Source organism: Heteronotia binoei, chromosome 2 (assembly GCF_032191835.1).
Source record: "Heteronotia binoei isolate CCM8104 ecotype False Entrance Well chromosome 2, APGP_CSIRO_Hbin_v1, whole genome shotgun sequence".
In the NCBI taxonomy this organism is placed as follows: domain Eukaryota; kingdom Metazoa; phylum Chordata; class Lepidosauria; order Squamata; family Gekkonidae; genus Heteronotia; species Heteronotia binoei.
In genome coordinates, this window is record NC_083224.1 from 62,835,363 (window position 1) to 62,853,148 (window position 17,786).

General features: G+C 44.1%; 1 protein-coding gene across 4 annotated transcripts in view; it reads left to right on the top strand.

The window, feature by feature from the left end:
• SYT6 (synaptotagmin 6) overlaps positions 1-17,786 on the top strand; it is a 258,819-nt gene that overhangs the window by 211,462 nt on the left and 29,571 nt on the right. For all 4 annotated transcript variants that reach the window (XM_060231185.1, XM_060231184.1, XM_060231187.1 and 1 more), the window contains exons 4-5: positions 12,872-12,992; positions 15,962-16,133. In XM_060231185.1, the coding sequence (XP_060087168.1) occupies positions 12,872-12,992; positions 15,962-16,133 (293 nt within the window). The remainder of the gene's footprint in view (positions 1-12,871; positions 12,993-15,961; positions 16,134-17,786) is intronic.

Below are 17,786 nucleotides of genomic sequence, written 5' to 3' on the forward strand. Positions count from 1 at the left end.
TCCTCTTCACATGCCTCCTCATCTCAGATAATTTACCCTTTTTTAAGTTAAATGCGGTTGTGCTGGTCTTTTGGGGCAACTCCCTATTTATACAAATGGTGAAATCAATAACATTATGGTCACTGCTCCCAAGCAATCACTTTTACATCTCTCACCAAGTCTTGGGCATTACTTAGAAGAAGAAGAAGAAGAAGAAGAAGATATTGGATTTATATCCCGCCCTCCACTCCGAAGAGTCTCAGAGCGGCTCACAATCTCCTTTACCTTCCTCCCCCACAACAGACACCCTGTGAGGTGGGTGGGGCTGGAGAGGGCTCTCACAGCAGCTGCCCTTTCAAGGACAACCTCTGCCAGAGCTATGGCTGACCCAAGGCAGCATATACTTAGAACCAAATCCAGGATCGCCCCACCCCTGGTAGGTTCTGAGACCATCTGCTCCATAGCACAGTCATTGAGATTATCAAGAAACTCAATCTCTTTCTCTCGACCAGAACACATATTGACTCAATCAATCTGCGGGTTGTTAAAATCACCTATTACGACACAGTTTTTATGTTTAGCCACTATCTTTAATCCTTCCATCATATTATAATTGTCCTCTATCTTTTGATTTGGTGGGCGATAACAAACTCCCATAGTTAAATTTCCTTTTGGACCCTCTATTCCAACCCAAAGCATTTCTAGAAGTGAATCTAATTCTTTGACCTCAGTCTTACTGGACTGCATACCCTCTCTGACATACAGAGCCACCCCACCTCCAACCCTTCCCTCCCTATCCTTCCGATATAACTTATATCCAGGAATCACCATGTCCCACTGATTCTCCTCATTCCACCAAGTTTCTGAAATTCCCACAATGTCTATGTTTTCTCCCAACACTAAACATTCCAATTCACCAATTTTACTTCGAACACTTCTAGCATTTGCATACAAACATATATAATTTCCCAGGCAAGCTAGGCCCGCCACCTTCCTCCTGCTGCCTCGAGACTTTGGCAGACAGTCCATACTGTTTGTCACCATCACAGTGGACAACTCTGATCCATTACCCGGTAGAAAAGTAACAGCTAATCCTTCATTTCTTTGAGATGAGTCCTCCCGAACCAGAGATATTTCATCTCCTGTCGGCTTTCCCCCAAGATTTAGTTTAAAAACTGCTCTGCCACCTTTTTTATTTTAAGCGCCAGCAGCCTGGTTCCATCTGGGGACGAGTGGAGACCGTCTCTTTTGTACAGCTCCCACTTGTTCCAGAAAGCATCCCAGTGCCTAACAAACTTAAACCCTTCCTCCTTACACCATCGTCTCATCTGCACATTGAGACTTCTAATTTGTGCCTGTCTCTCCTGCCCTGCACGTGGAACAGGTAGCACTTCTGAGAAGGCTACCTTGGAGGTCCTGGCAGAAGGACCCACTGACATGAGCCCTGCCTTCACAGTGTGCAATGCTGATGAAATCAAATGAAATAAATAATTATGTTATTCCCTGCATCATAGGATTGTTCTAGGGGGAGTCTCTTGATCCTTTGGACCAAGCTTACCAAAACAACCCCCCCCCCCCCTAATATTAGTTACAATTGATGCACTGTTGTTTGTGTTTAGTAGTCTTCCATGGTTGCAGTGGTAGTGACAAATAGGTTTGACAAGATTTAGGGAGCCTGTGATGCAGGGAATAACATCAGCATTGCACACTGGGAAGGCAGGGCTCATGTCAGTGGGTCCTTCTGCCACTGATGTGCAGTACAGTGTTTCCATCCCTGGTATTTTCACCCTCCCAATTTCATGTGCCTTTATTAGGTATCTAAGTGTTTTAAAAGGCTTTGACTCTTTCTTCACTGGAACAGCTGTGTGATCAGACTCCGCTCTTCTGGTTGCAACTGCAATGTAAATCAGGATTGCCAACCCTCAGTTGGGACAGGAGGAAAAAGCCATGTGGGCATTCACATTAAATCAACCTCAAATCCTTAGAAATTCAATTATTTATATACAATTGTTCATAGAAATGACTATTTGACACAAAGTGCAAAAGAGAAACTACTCCCGAAACAATAAGTTCAATATTAATGTCCGACAGTTTGTTCCTAGAAATTGAAGTTGGGAAGTAGTGTGTAATGCCGTGAAGACAGAGTCCAATGTTCCAACTCTTCTCTGTTAGCCAATATATAGATGGAATGCAGCAAGGCAGTAGGACGCAACAGGGATGTGCTCCTACGTTCTCCTGCATTCAACGCTCCTACATTCAAGAGACAATATTGGTCTCCAATATGAATGATTTTAGTCATGATTGAAGCTTGTTGAAGCCTTGTGTGAAACAGGGCAATTAGCGCATCCCTGTTGCATCCTACTGCCTTGCTGCATTCCATCTATATATTGGCTAACAGAGAAGAACTGGGACATTGGACTTTGTCTTCATGGCATTACACACTACTTCCCGACTTCAATTTCTAGGAACAAACTGTCGGACATTAATATTGAACTTATTGCTTCGGGAGTAGTTTCTCTTTTGCACTTTGTGTCACATAGTCATTTCTATGAACAATTGTATTTAAATAATTGAATTTCTAAGGATTTGAGGTTGATTTAACGTGAATGCCCACGTGGCTTTTTCTTCCTGTTCTATCTTTTCATGTTACTCTGTTTGGTTGCTATAAACCCTCAGTTGGGGGCGGGGGATTTCCCAGTCTGGAGGCTCTCTCCCTGCTTCAGGGTTATCAGAAAGTGGGGGAGGGGAAGATAAATGTTTGCTGGGCATTCCATTGTACTCTATGGGAGACCAGTTCACATAGGGTATAGTGGAAAATTGATCCATGGGTATCTGGGGCTCTGGGAGGGGCTGATTTTTGAGGTAGAGATGCCTCTTCTCAAAATATCCCCCAAGATTCTATGAGCTCCAAAAGAAGGTGCCCCTAGCCTTCATTATTTCCAAAATGAGAAAAGGCATGTGGTCCCTTTAAATTTGATGGCCAGAACTCCCTTTGGAGTTCAGTCATGCTTCTCACACTCTTGCTCCTGCCTCCATCCCCAAAGCCCCTAGATATTTCTTGAATCAGACCTGGCAACCTAATGTAAATCAACAACATTAATGTTGTCTGTTCATCTGTGTATTTATCTATCTGCCCATCTTTTTAGAACTGAGAGTTATTGTGGGCTCATGGTTATTTGGCTGTGATGTTAGGACACTTATTAAGATAAATTATTTTCAACTCAATCAAGAAACTTTTAAAAGCAGGCTTCATTTCAACCAGAGTTAAGGCCAGGAACCTGTGTTCAGTGCCAAGATTGAGCACTTGCAAGACTGTGAAGTAATAATATTGAAGATTGCTGTGTATGTGCAAAGCATAAATGAATTTTCACAGCCATACCCAACATACTTAGGATGAGATTTCAAGGGCAAGAAGCAGGGTCAGTCTGCAGGAGTAGGCCTAGGGTGCCACCAGGGGGTGCCACCAGCACCCCCTTACTCCCCCTTGTCCATGCAGAGCACGCCTCTGAGCCTGCCCTGAAGGCAGAATTGGAGATGTGCTGCACAGTGCACTACTCTCCGAAGAGCACACTGTTTTAGCGGTGCCCAGCTGCTTTCAGGTTGAAAATGGCCGAGCGGCATCTTCCCAAGAAGTAGCTAGGCACTGCTAAAACAGTATGAGCGTTTTCGCACTAGCGTTTACTCCGGCGTAGCACCCCATTTACCTCCGGATCTTTTCCTGGTTTTCGCACCTGTTGCTCCGGCGCTGCGGTTTGCTCCAGCGCTTCAGGGGTTTCACGCCGGAGTATGTTTTTCAACATGCTTCCGGAGTTTTTGAAAACCTCCGGATCCACACCGGATCCACTCCTCAGAGTTTGCTGTGGGAAATCCATCCACGCCGGATCGACTGCTTTGTGGGCGTCACCCTCTCCCTTTCCGTCCTCCCACCCCATCCACCCCCTTGGCCAATCATCAGCCGTTCGCGGCGCTTCCCAAAAGTGCCCGCACGGCCATTTTTTTTTAAACTTCATATTTCTTGCGTAATAGCGATATTTCGAAATTAACAAATAGAAAAAAAAAACCCTCCTGGAATAGCCTCAATTGCCACTTCAATTGGTTTCGTTATAATTTTTTTTATTATTATTGACTTTAGTTGTGTTATTTCGCTGTTGCATTATCTCGCAACTACATTATACATTGTTGGGGGGGGGGAAATCTAGTGCCGGTGCGGGCCAAAGCGTTCATGTGTGTGTGTTTTAAAAAGGCAATGCCTCCCTCAGCTGTGCCACCAGGATTTCTGGACCTGCACAAAATCGCCATGTATAAAATGGGAAGTTGGAGTCCTGCATTCTTCTCCCTGGCTACATTCCGCTCGGTTAGAAAATAGACGCGAGCTCGCTCTTCACACGCGCCACAGAAGGGGAAGGAGAGAATGGGGCGGGGGGGAGCTCTGGCGGCAGGAATCAGTCAGGTCTCCGTTGCAAGCGCCAGCCGGGGAGGGGGAAGAGCGCGGAGGAAATCCCAGCTTCGCCACCCGGGAGGGAGCAAGCTGGGAAAGGAAGAAGCTGCCACACACACACACAAACCCCTCGATTTCTCTCTCTTCGTTATTGCGATATTTCGCAACTTCAGAATTTGGGGGGGGAATCTAGTGCTAGGATTCTCCACTGTGAATGCTTCTGTTAATACATAAAGGGCTGTGGAGGATACTACAGCTGCAGCCAATCCATAAGCAGAAGCAGCACACGTGATGCGGTTTGTCCACGAAAAGAAGGGGAAGGAACAGCTGTGACTGCTCGATGTTACGTTATTACGTCCTTACGCAACCAGACTTGCGCTTAAAAAAAAAATGATTGACAGGGCATTGAACTCAAGTCGATGCCAGTGGGAAAACAATTTGAGCCGGGGCTTCATGGAAAGCGACTCCGCAAATGAGTCCATGTGCGAAAACGAGGAAAATGAGCCGGACATAATTGCGCCGTGGAATAAGGGGAGCAAACGCTAAGTGCGAAAACGACCTATGTGTGTGGGTCTAGGTCTAGAACTTGTAAACTCATGTGCTTCTTTCAATCCCCATTCTCCCAACTTAATATTTTTATTCTTTGTTAGGTCCATGTTAAAGTCCCCTACAACTATTAATTCACCCTCTGAGAATTGTTGAATCTTCTTGAAGACCTTAATTAGAAAATTCTTTTGTTTTTTGTTTGGTGCATAGATATTCACTAGGGTTACCCGTTTACCTTCCATTTTAAACTTGATTAATAGGTATTCCCCTTCCTTATCCACTAATGTTTCAGTATCCTCTACTGTTAAGTTCTTATGGATCAAGATTGCCACCCCCCTGGCCTTGGAAGTCCCTCTAGCTTCTGCTAAGACCTGCCAATACGGATCTTTTATTAACGGTGTTCTATCTTTTTTTTTTTATGTGTCTCTTGTAGACACATCAAATCTATCTTTTGTTCTCTAGCTAATTTAGTTAACCTATATCTCTTAAGATTTGATGTTAACCCATTTACATTCAGTGAAAGTATTCTTAATGACCTATCCATTTTCTTTATTTTTTTTACTCATTGGCCTCCCTGGCTGTGGGTGTTTATTTATATATATTAGGAAATGCCTTCCCTTCCCCCCCCCCCCCCCTACCCTGTGGTTGAGACAGAATTGTGGACAAAAACATCATCCCGTCTCCCACCTTCCAGAGTGTATGCATCCCTAATTCTCCCCCTACAAATCATTCCAGATAGTTAGCTCATTAAACTCTTGTATACTTCCCTTTATGAGATATCCTCAAGAGAAGCCGTCCGCCTTTTATCGAGCCTGCTTGATGCTCCTTCTCCTGGATCGTCAGGTGTCTCCATGGTTTCCTCTTCTCTGTGCACACCCAAGTCATCTGTGGCAAGTCCCAATCTTCTCAAAAGTTCTTCTGCCTCTTTGGGGTTTCTAGCTATCATCCTCTTCCCATCTTTAAATATTATTATTGTAGATGGGTACCCCCATGAAAATTTTACTTTGTTGTCATATAGCTTTTTCCCATAAGGTCTCATTAGGTTTTTCTGCTTAATAGTCTCTTGGCAGAAGTCTTCTCTCACCCAGACCTTATTGCCTCTGAAGGACAAATCCTTCTTCTTTTTCAAAGTTTTATAAACTTCTTGCTGTAGCTTCTCTCTTGTAAATTTAATAATAACATCTCTTGGAGCCCCTCCCTCTCTTATTTATTTTATTTATTTATTAATTTCATTTATATCCCGCCCTCCCCCACCTTGGCAGGCTCAGGGCGGCTAACAGCAATCCATAAAAACACACCATAATAAATAAAACATTAGAATTACATTATAGAACAATAAAACATTAAAACATTAAATTAAAACCAGTCTAGTAGATACAATTATACTGCGGTATAGATCTTTGGACCGCATTGGCGGATCTTTAATTACCATTTTTCTTAACAGTCCGAATATGCTGATTTAAAAAGGATGGTCTTGCAGGCCCTGCGGAACTGTTCAAGGCTCCGCAGGGCCCGCACCTCCTCGGGGAGTCGGTTCCATAGGGTAGGGGCCGCGATCGAAAAGGCCCGTATTCTGGTGCTCTGATATTTAACTTCCTTCGGCCCAGGGATAGTCATTAAGTTTTTCCCCGTTGACCTCAGTGCTCTCTGGGGTTCATATGGGGAAAGACGGTCCCTCAGGTAGGCAGGTCCTCGGCCATATAAGGCTTTAAAGGTAACGACCAACACTTTGTACTGGACCCGGTATATAATCGGCAGCCAGTGCAGTTCACGTAGTCCCGGCCATATATGCTCCCGTTTCGGGAGTCCCAACAACAGCCTGGCCGCCGCGTTCTGCACTAGCTGCAATTTCCGGGTCCGGCACAGAGGTAGCCCCAAGTAGAGGGCGTTACAGTAGTCTAGTCTTGAGGTGACCGTTGCGTGGATCACTGTTGCGAGGTCCCGGCGCTCAAGGAAAGGGGCCAACTGCCTTGCCCGCCTCAGATGGAAGAATGCTGACTTGGCAGTGGCTGCTATCTGGGCCTCCATCGATAATGAAGGCTCCAGTAAAACACCCAGACTCTTTACCTGGCGCGCTGCTTTCAATGGCGCACCATCGAAGGCCGGGAGAGCTATTTCCCTTCCCAGAGCGCCGCGACCCACGCATAGGACCTCTGTCTTCGCTGGGTTCAACTTCAGCCCACTCAGCCTGAGCCATGTCGCTACAGCCTGTAATGCCCGGTCGAGATTCCCTGGAGCGGGGTCGGGCCAGCCATCCATTAGTAGATAGAGCTGGGTGTCATCTGCATATTGATGACAACCCAGCCCAAACCGCCGGGCAATCTGGGCAAGGGGGCGCATATAGATGTTAAACAGCATCGGGGAGAGAACTGCTCCCTGGGGCACCCCACAATCCAGTGTGCGCCTCCGGGACCACTCGCTCCCGATAGCCACCCTCTGTCCCCGACCTAGGAGAAAGGAGGAAAGCCATTGCAAGGCCAACCCCTCGACCCCAATGTCGGCGAGGCGGCGCGTCAGTAGCCGATGGTCGACTGTATCAAATGCAGCCGACAGATCTAACAGCATCAGTACCGCAACGCCGCCCCGATCCAGTTGCCGTTGGAGGTCATCTACTAAGGCGACCAGCACCGTCTCCGTCCCATGGCCCGGCCGGAAACCAGACTGACATGGGTCTAAGACAGAAGCGTCATCCAGAAACCCCTGTAGCTGCAACGCCACGGCCCTCTCAATAATTTTACCTAAGAACGGTAAATTGGACACCGGCCGGTAGTTCGCCAATTCGGCCGGGTCTGCTGTAGCTTTTTTCAGGAGAGGGCGGACCAAAGCCTCTTTCAGAGGTGTTGGAAAATGCCCCTCTAAAAGGGATCTATTTATGATGTCCCGTAAAGGGCATCTAAGCTCCCCTTGGCAAGATTTAATCAGCCAGGAGGGGCAAGGGTCCAGATCACATGTTGTCGGGCGAGCAGCAGAGAGGATTCTGTCGACTTCCTCCAGGCTGAGTGGGTCGAAGTGGTCCAGCACTAAACCTGAAGACAGGCACGGAGCCTCAATTTCACTCACTGTATCTAATGTGGTAGGCAGGTCTTGGCGGAGCAGCGAGATTTTATCTGCAAAGTATTTCGCAAATGCCTCACAGCCTATTCCTAATTCTCTAACATTTGGTTTGCCTTGTGGCAACGTTATAAGATCCCCAATTATTCTAAATAATTGTGCTGGGCGCGAGTTTGCAGATGCAATCTTGGTTGCAAAGTAATCTTTCTTTGCAGCCTTGACTGCCACCTCATAAGACTTCATAAACGTTCTATAGGATGTTCTCGTTGCTTCGTCCCGAGTATGCCTCCACTGCCTCTCTAGTCGTCTGAGCCCTTGTTTCAGCTGGCGTAACTCCAAGGTATACCATGGAGCCAGCTTCGTGCGAGGGCGCAGAGGGCGCCGGGGTGCAATTTCGTCGATAGCCCTGGACAGCTGGCCCTGCCAGATTTCCACCAGGTCATCGAGGGAATTGCCAGTGGGCCAGGGATCCCGTAGGGCCGTTTGGAACCGTTCCGGGTCCATCAAGCCCCGAGGGCGAGCCAAAATAGGCTCTCCGCCCATACAGGGTTGGGGCGGCATCCCCACACGGGCCTTAAGGGCTAGGTGATCCGACCATGGTACCGCTTCTCCGGCGATATCGTTCACCAAAATCCCGGCTGCAAAGATCAGGTCTAATGTATGCCCGGCCTGATGCGTGGGAGTCGTGACAAATTGAGAGAGTCCCAGTGTCGCCATGGACGACACTAGGTCCATCGCCTGAGTGGAGGCCGTGTCGTCGGCATGGACGTTGAAGTCACCCAGGACCATAAGCCTCGGGTACTCCAACGCCCAGCCCGCCACTGCCTCCAATAGTGATGGTAAGGCGTTAGCTGGTGCGTTGGGCGGACGGTACACCAGCCAAACCGCCAACCCCTCTCCAACATCCCATGCCAGACCGGTGCATTCAATCCCATCAATCTTTGGATCCGGGAGAGCCCGAAAGGAGTAATCCTCCCGTATGGGTAGTGCTACCCCTCCCCCCCGCCCGCTCATCCGTGATTGGTGAAAGACCGAGTATCCCGGGGGGGACATCTGGGAGAGGGCTACTGTCTCCCCGTCCCTCACCCAGGTCTCGGTCACGCAAGCCAGGTCCATGTTCTGCCGTAGCAGAAACTCCCTAAGGGTTGCGGTCTTATTATTTATGGACCTGGCATTACATAACACCAATGACAGAGGCGAGCATTTCCCCTTGGTCCCACTACCTGCTACCATTGGGATGGGAAGTAGACTGGAAGGTGGCCGAGCACCATTTCGTCTCTGTCTCCTTCCCTTATATTTTTGTCTATTCCCACCGTCATATCTTCCCCTCCCCAGGAGCACTGGGATCCCCTGGCCAAACATCTGCACCAAACCAAAATGAACCCAAGATAAACCCACCGGTGTCACTCCCCTGATTTGTTTGCACCTGCCGTTTCAATTTACCCTCCTCACCACAACCCCTCCGGTTCCCGGCTAATAGACCCACTACTTATGTCTTAAATTAATTAATTTAGTTAGCCCTCTTCTCCTCTGTAGTCTATGGGCTCTTTCTATTTCTTGAGGCTGAACCTTAACTCCTTTTTCTTCAATCTGTTCTCTCAGCATTCCCTCTAGAAGCGTATTATTTATCTCTTCAGTAATTCCTGAAAAAATGAGGTTGGCTCTCCTGTTCCTGTCTGAAATCATTGCCAGCTGGCTAGATAACTGATCTATTTTTTGTTTATTTTTACTTGCAAGTTCCTTGGCTAAATTGGCCGTCTGAGTTGTATCTCTGAGTTCTTCAGCAATACTCGAAACAGCTTCGTTTACTGTTTTGATTTCTTCTGATAGCTGCCCCAGTGAGGCTGTTACTATATTTTGAAAAGCAGACAGTTGCTCAGATAACTCCCTAATTGTCTTCGCCATTCCTCACACTTTACTAGGTCTAATGAGAGCTTGTATTCGCTCAGGGCGTTGCCTCCTTAGAAAAGTAAAAAAAAGTTGTTTTCTTACCCTTGGAACACTCAGATAAGACTTCTTTCAGTCACCAAAAACTCCTACAGCAATTTCCTCTTACTATTAGTCTTGAGGATGGACTTACCTCAATTTATTTGAGCTTTTAGCAAATTACGCTGAGGAGAGAACGGGCCAGCTGTCGGCTTTCTTCAGTGCATGCGTACAACCCCATCAGTGTAGTTATCAAAAGAGTTCTCTCAGCCCCACCTACCTCACAGGGTGTCTGTTGTGGGGAGGGGAAGGGAAAGGAGATTGTAAATGGCTCTGAGACTCTGAGTGAAGGGCAAGGTATAAATCTAATCTCCTTTTATTTTTATTTTTGAAAATCAAGCACTGCAGTCAAGTCAGTAGTTCTCAGGGTGTTCTTATGCATGAAACTTAAATTCTCATTTGAGCTTCTTATGTGCCACATATGAATATGGTTAATATGGAGTGTATAAAATGTACATTTTTGCTATAAATCCTTTAAAACCAAAAGTACCAAATGTGAATCACCTTCAAACTTATAAAAGTTGGAATAATGCTTGCCATTTAAGAAGTTATGAATGGAATTAAATTATGGAGAAACATTTGAAAGTAAAGCTGCCACACAAATTTATATATTCCTATCAATATCCAGTTCCACTCCTCCTCCTGTGGGAAGTTAAATATGCACATAATCACAGACTGTGTTATCTTGCTCAGGTGTCTTGAAGGGCTGTTTAGCAGGGTGGAATGAAAGGAACTGTATCACGTGTTTGAAAGTTTTGAGCAAACCAGTTTGTGAAGGATTCATAAGGAAGAACAGTGGAAAGGTCAATCTGCTTGTTGCCTCAGCATCTCACCAGGTGGTAAATCAAGGAAGTTTCAGTCTCCACTTTCTTTCCCCCATGGCAGACTCAACCAGTTTGTGGGGAAGGTACAGCATATCTGACAAAGTTATGGCACCACCTAGAGGTATCTATAAAACTTGTTTCTTTGCAATAATTGCAGCATGATTAAGCATCAATGTTTCTTTGCAATAATTAAAAAGTGCACCGCATGTATATTTTTTTAACCAGCAGTAGCCAATTCCAATTCTAATATAATTTCCTTTATCCTCAGTATGTTTACATATCTATTAACCTGTCAAACCTTTAGCAGATAGGAATCCACTGCAACAATGTCTTTCACAGGTGCTCTGACCTTCTCAGCTCCTTCATTGTACCACTACATCATTGAACAATGCATCAATGTTTCTTTGCAATAACTGCAGCAGGATTAAGCATCAGTTAGTTATTTTGACACAATTTAAGCTTTGAGGGAGAGTATAAGGGTTGAGCATCTTATGGTTCATCCCATTACATAACAAGTAGTGAAGACAAAATGGTTTGTATTAAATAAAAATAACATAAAATTTAGGAAAGAGTGGAAGAAAATACTTACTATTCATTTACTTCATTTATACCCAGCCTTTCTCCCCAGTGGTAACCCAGAGTCCTCTCTTCCATTTCATTCTTACAACAATCCTATAAAGTAGATTTGGCTGAGAATGTGTAACAGGCCAAATGTCACCCAGCAAGCTTCCATGGCAGAGTGGCTATTTCAACCTGGGTCTCTAGATTTTAGTTCCTCTTTAACTACTAAACCACACTGGATCTCTTGATCAATAATCTTGGTTAGATCTCTTTCAGAAGGGATAATGGGCTCTTCCTTTTATTCTTGAAACAATTTTGTGGTAGGGAAGTCACCTCAAATAATTGTGCAATTTTCTAGAGAACAGCCCTTTAATATTAAGAAGTTTGTTGGAAAACACTGCAAAGATCAATTTGGATGCACTGCCTGTTTAAGTTCTGAGAAACCAAGTTTTTACATCACTCATTCATTCTGTCCTTGTTAGTAACACGCAGAAAGAGAAGACAGTATGCTATTCCGACCCAAGACTCATTTCTGGTGTATAAAAACATTATGAAGAACCCATATTTAGTTCATTCCAGTTAATTTTGGTCACCTTTCACATGGGCCAGTCATTTTCCAGTATTCCATTGTTCAATGATGTAGTGGTACAATGAAGGAGCTGAGGAGGCCAGAGCACCTGTGAAAAACATTGTTGCAGTGGATTCCTATCTGCTAAAGGTTTGACAGGTTAATAGGTATGTAAACATACTGAGGATAAAGGAGATTATTTTAGAACTGGCTACTGCTGGTTGAAAAATATACATGTGGTGCACCTTTTGATTATATTAATTATATAATGGATCATGCTCCTGCAAGGAGCACAAAAAACTGACCAGATGACATGGTTTGCATTTAGTATGATTGTTTAGCTTTTTTCTGAAGTTATAGCCTCGCTGTCTTCCATTATACTTTTCAGCAAAGTTTCTATATCTTTTGCCTTCATATCTTGGGGATGCAATCCTTAGCCCATAGTCTACTTGAAGCACAAGGGTGGACTTAGTGACCAAAAGAGCCCTGGAAAAGGACTCTCTCCCATCTCCTCACCTGATGGAGGTCACCTTCTTCAGTTTCTTGTTTTGCATTTTGTTGTTTTTCCATATTTTCTTCATAATTTCTCCAGGCTTTCTCACACTAACTTTGATCTGATTTGAGAAAACATGGAGAAACAATGAAGGAACCATGAAAAGACAACAAATGGAAAAGGAGGACATGGGGAAGCACACAAACTATGGGAAAACGTCTGTGTGAGAAGACTGTTTTCATTTGTGAAGCACTTTCAGATTGTATTCTATTGTATTCAGTTTGCTCTGCCTCAGTACAAAGAGCAGAGATGGACAGTAAAGGAAGAAAACTGGTAGAAAAGATACAGTTGGTACAAAACAGAGGAGTTGGGAGGTGCAGTGCACTATCCATTTTTAATTCTCCGTGTTCTCTCTTTTATTAAAGGAAAGTGTGGACCTGGGAGAGATCATGTTTTCCCTTTGTTATCTGCCAACTGCAGGTCGTCTCACATTAACAGTCATTAAATGCAGGAATCTTAAAGCAATGGATATCACTGGCTACTCAGGTAGGTGTTGGCCACTTTAGAATAAGGTTGCTGCATTATATTTCTTTGGGTTTGCTTCAATGGCAGCCTTGCTTGCTTTGTAAGCAGTTGTGAAGCTTTCCTACTCATTCTTCATAATGTGGATGCCGTCGAAGCAAAACTGTCTGTATAGCAGAACATCTGAAATATTTCTCTTATATCTGTATAGAATTCAGTGTCATGTGTAACCCAACCAGTCACTTAAAACATTTTTGTTCAAAGTCAGAGGAAGCTTTAGAAGTATTGTTGGCATAGCCATCTGAAACTAGAACTGTGATAGAAGCCAAGAATCTAATTTATTTTTAGGTAATATAAATTAATTTTTTTTAAAAAATGAGTTACAAAATTAGAACTTGCCTTTGGGCATTGGGGTGTATTCTTTCTATCCCTCCAACAACAAAGATTCTGGTTTGTGCCTTTGCCTTCCTGATATGTCAGAAATCACTGTAAGCCTGGATAAAAAATAATGTTTTCCCCTCTCTCCTTTTTGGAAAACATCTATAAAAAAAATTGAAACCAACATGAGTTTTTCAAGAGAAAAAAAAAAAATCATGATTGGGATACCAAATCCTTGCCATTGCATGCATATAGATCCTTCCTGGGGGAAAAAATCAGTTCTAATGTAACATTTTCTACATGCATTGTTCTGTGGAAATCATTTCTCTGGAGAAGAACATTACATCAGGAGAAGTCCAAAAATAGGTTGCTGTCTATTTCCTGCTTCATTTCAGTAGCTTCATCATCATGACCTAGCTTCACTATCAAGGCAAACACATTTTAGGAACTAGGCAATTGAAAATGTCTACTAATGAAAATTAGCTCCCATACAAAACATATTCCCATACATGAATATGTTAAACCACATTGATTTGTGATTCTGTTCAGAAGTGCCTTTTTTTTTTTTTTTTTTTGCTGGACTGGGCATTCTAGGATGTTATAGTTTATTTTTCATAGGATTGCACACTCTGCCTGGCTTCCAAAATGGAGTGCTTTGTACTTAGGAGGGAGCGCTTCTGCACCATATTGTGCTGTACTTCTCCTGTTTCCATGTTTTTCTTGTCCTCAGTATGCTCTTTATTAAATCTTCTTTACACAATTTTTTAAATAACACAGTCCAAGCTCATTTTTTCATAATGAGCTTGGACTGTGTTATTTAAAAAATGGTGTAAATGGTTCTGCTGGGACTACTGTGCATTTTTATGCCCTGCAAAGGTTCTACCCTCATTGGCATCATTTCCCAATGTTCAGCCCCTCACAGATACTATTTTCTCAGGATTTTTTCTTGCTGCACCACCAGAAAACTTCATGAGGTTTAAAAAAAATCAACAGTTGTTATAGCAGTATTCCTCTATAGCACTGCAGTGATGTAGTCTTTAAGAATCCATTGCTCCTTACCCATTTCAAATGTTAATGGAGTTGTCAGGATGTCATATTGCAAGCATGAGGAAAAGAAGAGGGGTGGTATGAGTGGCCACAGAAGCCATGGCCAGGTGATGACCATGCTCTACGAGCTGATATAGAGTTACTGCAGGCCACATTTGGAAGAGAAAAGTTAAGAAAAAGGCAGACAACTGCATAGAAGTTCCAGTGGTCCGCATGTGGATGCTTCAATGCTGCCCTTGCATGTCTCTGGACAAAGAAAATCTGGAGAATCCTTGCCTCATGGAAGCAGCCAGAGTCCCATAGAGAACTGGATTTGGAAGAAACTATGTCACCCATTCCCATTCAATCTACCAACCCTTTCCCAGCAAGCTACAGGAGATCCTGCATAAAGAGGCAATTGGTAAATCTAACTGAAGAATTCTCCATTCCCAATTAAATTCAAGTAATCTGGAACTGAGAGTGTCTTAGTTAGATTTACTGATTGCATCTTCTTTTCCTTGTAGATGTGTCCCATGGTTTACTAGGGAAGCAAAAGGTGACCTGTATGCATATATAATTCTCTCAGCAAACTCTGCAAATACCTTGTCGTTTCACCTATTTTTGGTGGCCCACAGACTTCCACATGTCAGTGTTTATGTTTTGCTGACAAATATTTTAATATATGGGAACAATAACTAGGCTGTTTGAGTAGACAAGTCAGCTCTGTTGGCATTTGATACAGCTTGAATCATTGAGAATTAAAGGTTCAGAGGGAAAACAGCTCAGCAGTTCTACAGTGATGTCCTATATAGTTACTGGAACTTCAAAATACACTGTGATTTTCTCCAGCTGCCAACAGAGCATTCATGCTATGTTGGAAATGCAGAGGCAATTTGCCAAAGTCAGTCTCTGGGGCAGCTAGTGAGGTACTGCTGTTCTATTTTTTCCCCTTCTATCTCTTTTCAATTACAAAAAACCACCCCATCATTGCTTGAAAATAGTTCACATATGTTTAGCTTACACAACAAAATTGGCATGAAAGTTATACACACAATCTGAGATCCAGGGAAATGCTTGAAGATGAATAGTATCTGCATCATATTAAGGGACAGGAAATGGACCATATGGGCCAACAAAGAAGTCACTTTCAGACACAGGAAACACATCCAGGAGACACTGTTAAGAAGAGAGCAAGATGCTTGGGATGTATACATAGATCAAAAATCCTGCCTCCAAAGGAAAAGTGTACAGATGATCAGCATATGTACAGATGGTCCCTGGGTTTACAAATTCAACTAGTCACAGAAACACTAAATTCAGAGCTCCTTGTAGAATAAAGTTGCTCCGCTGAATTTAGTGGGAACAGGGAAAGGCTTGGCAACTGAAAGAAAAGAAAAATCTTGGGGACAACAGTTGTGTCTGTCTCATAACAATAAGTTTAGAATTCTGAAACATTTGAGAAAATGTTATATTCTGACCAGTTCTCTTGCCCTCCTCAAATGTACTTTTCATATCCAGCAACTGCATAAATGTCAGGAAAAGAAGTCTTTTAACAACTCTACTCCCCACCCCTTTTACCTGCTCTCCAGATCCTTATGTCAAGGTGTCTTTGCTCTGTGATGGAAGGAGACTGAAAAAGAAGAAAACCACCATAAAAAGAAACACACTTAATCCTACATACAATGAGGCAATAATCTTTGACATCCCTCCAGAGAACATGGATCAAGTCAGCCTGCTTATCTCTGTTATGGATTATGACCGGTAAGTGGGAATCTCATTTGTCTAAGTCCCATCTGGAGATCATGCTTGATTTGACTCACTGGCTTGTGCTGGATTCAGTGTCCCTCTATTCTGTCCAACACCACATTGTGAAGTACTATGATTTTTAATTTAGTGGTAAAGCATGCTACTAAAACACTAACAAATTAAGCTGTACTCATTGCTCTACTCATTGTACAGGACAAGATCTTCATGTATTTTGAGGGGGGGGGGCAAAATAAAAAAAATGGCACCCCCTTATGGGCCATTCGATGTTATGGTCCCATAGAATACAATGGACATACCCAATTTGGTGCCCCCCCTCTGTCAGCACCCGAGGCAAGCACCCCCCTCTGCCCCCCCTAGATCCAGCCCTGTCATTGTATTAAGCTGTATTGGTCTACTCACTCAGTCATTAGGTCTGTGTGAGTAGAGCATAACTCTGATCAGTTGTCTCTGAGAAGGGTATCATTGCCTTCCTCTGAAGATGTTAAACCCTTTGAAGAATGGAGCAAAAGGTTATAGCGAGCTTCCAGCTGGAGAGCTTCACACTGCAAGCAGCTTGAATGCCTTCACAGTAGCATTACCAGCCTCAGTGGGGTCAGGAGTTCTAGTTCTCCTGGAATCACAACTGCACTCCAGACCAGAGATTATTTCCTCCAAAGAAAATGGCAGCCCTGAAACAGACTCTATGCCATCATATCTTAGCTGAGCTCCCTCGCCATCCACAAACTCTGCTCTTTCTGGGTACTACCCTCAAATCTCCACTCATTCCCCAGACTGGAGCTGGAAGTCCTAACTGCTCAAGTCAAAGCTAGAAGTGATAAATGGCTGCCACTGATCCATATTTTCTCCCCAGATCTTCTCAACAATGTCTAGTTAAAGAAAATGAGTTGGATTCATCTGGCTTTCCTGCTAATGAAGAAAAAATAAGAGGGCCACAAAAAAAAAAGGCTATGCTAGGGATCATGGGACCTGCATACACAAAGCTATATGGGGTGGAGGCAATAGCAAGGAGAGCTAGCCAGAACCAACCCATAATACCATGCATGATTTCTTTGCTCTCACTGCCTTGCTGTGGTTCCCACTTGCAGGGATGTGGGGAAATTGTGACTGTGATGATATCACATCCAATGTCTTCAAAAACTAAATATTACCAGGAAGGTGTGAGGCAGAGATACAAATCATCAGTAGTCGTGTAGTATTTTTTTAATGTACTCTTTGGGCCTCAGGAACAGAGGGGTGTGTGGAATCATCTGGCACAGTTTTCCTGTGCATGGAGATGATGGAGAGATTTCACTGGCTAAATGTCTGCCTGTCATACAGCTATAGGGTTGCCAATCCCCAGGTGGGGGCAGGGGATCCCCCGGTTTGGAGGCCCTCCCCCCGCTTCAGGGTCGTCAGGAAGCGGGGGGGAGGAGAGGGAAATGTCTGCTGGGGACTCTGTTATTCTCTATGGAGATTTATTCCCATAGAAAATCATGGAGATTGATCCACGGGTATCTGGGGCTCTGAGGGGGCTGTTTTTGGGGGTAGATGCACCAGATTTGCAGTATAGCATGTAGTGCCTCTCCCGAAAATACCCACCAAGTTTCAGAAAGATTGGACCAGGGGGTCCAATTCTATGAGCCCCAAAAGAAGGTGCCTCTATCCATT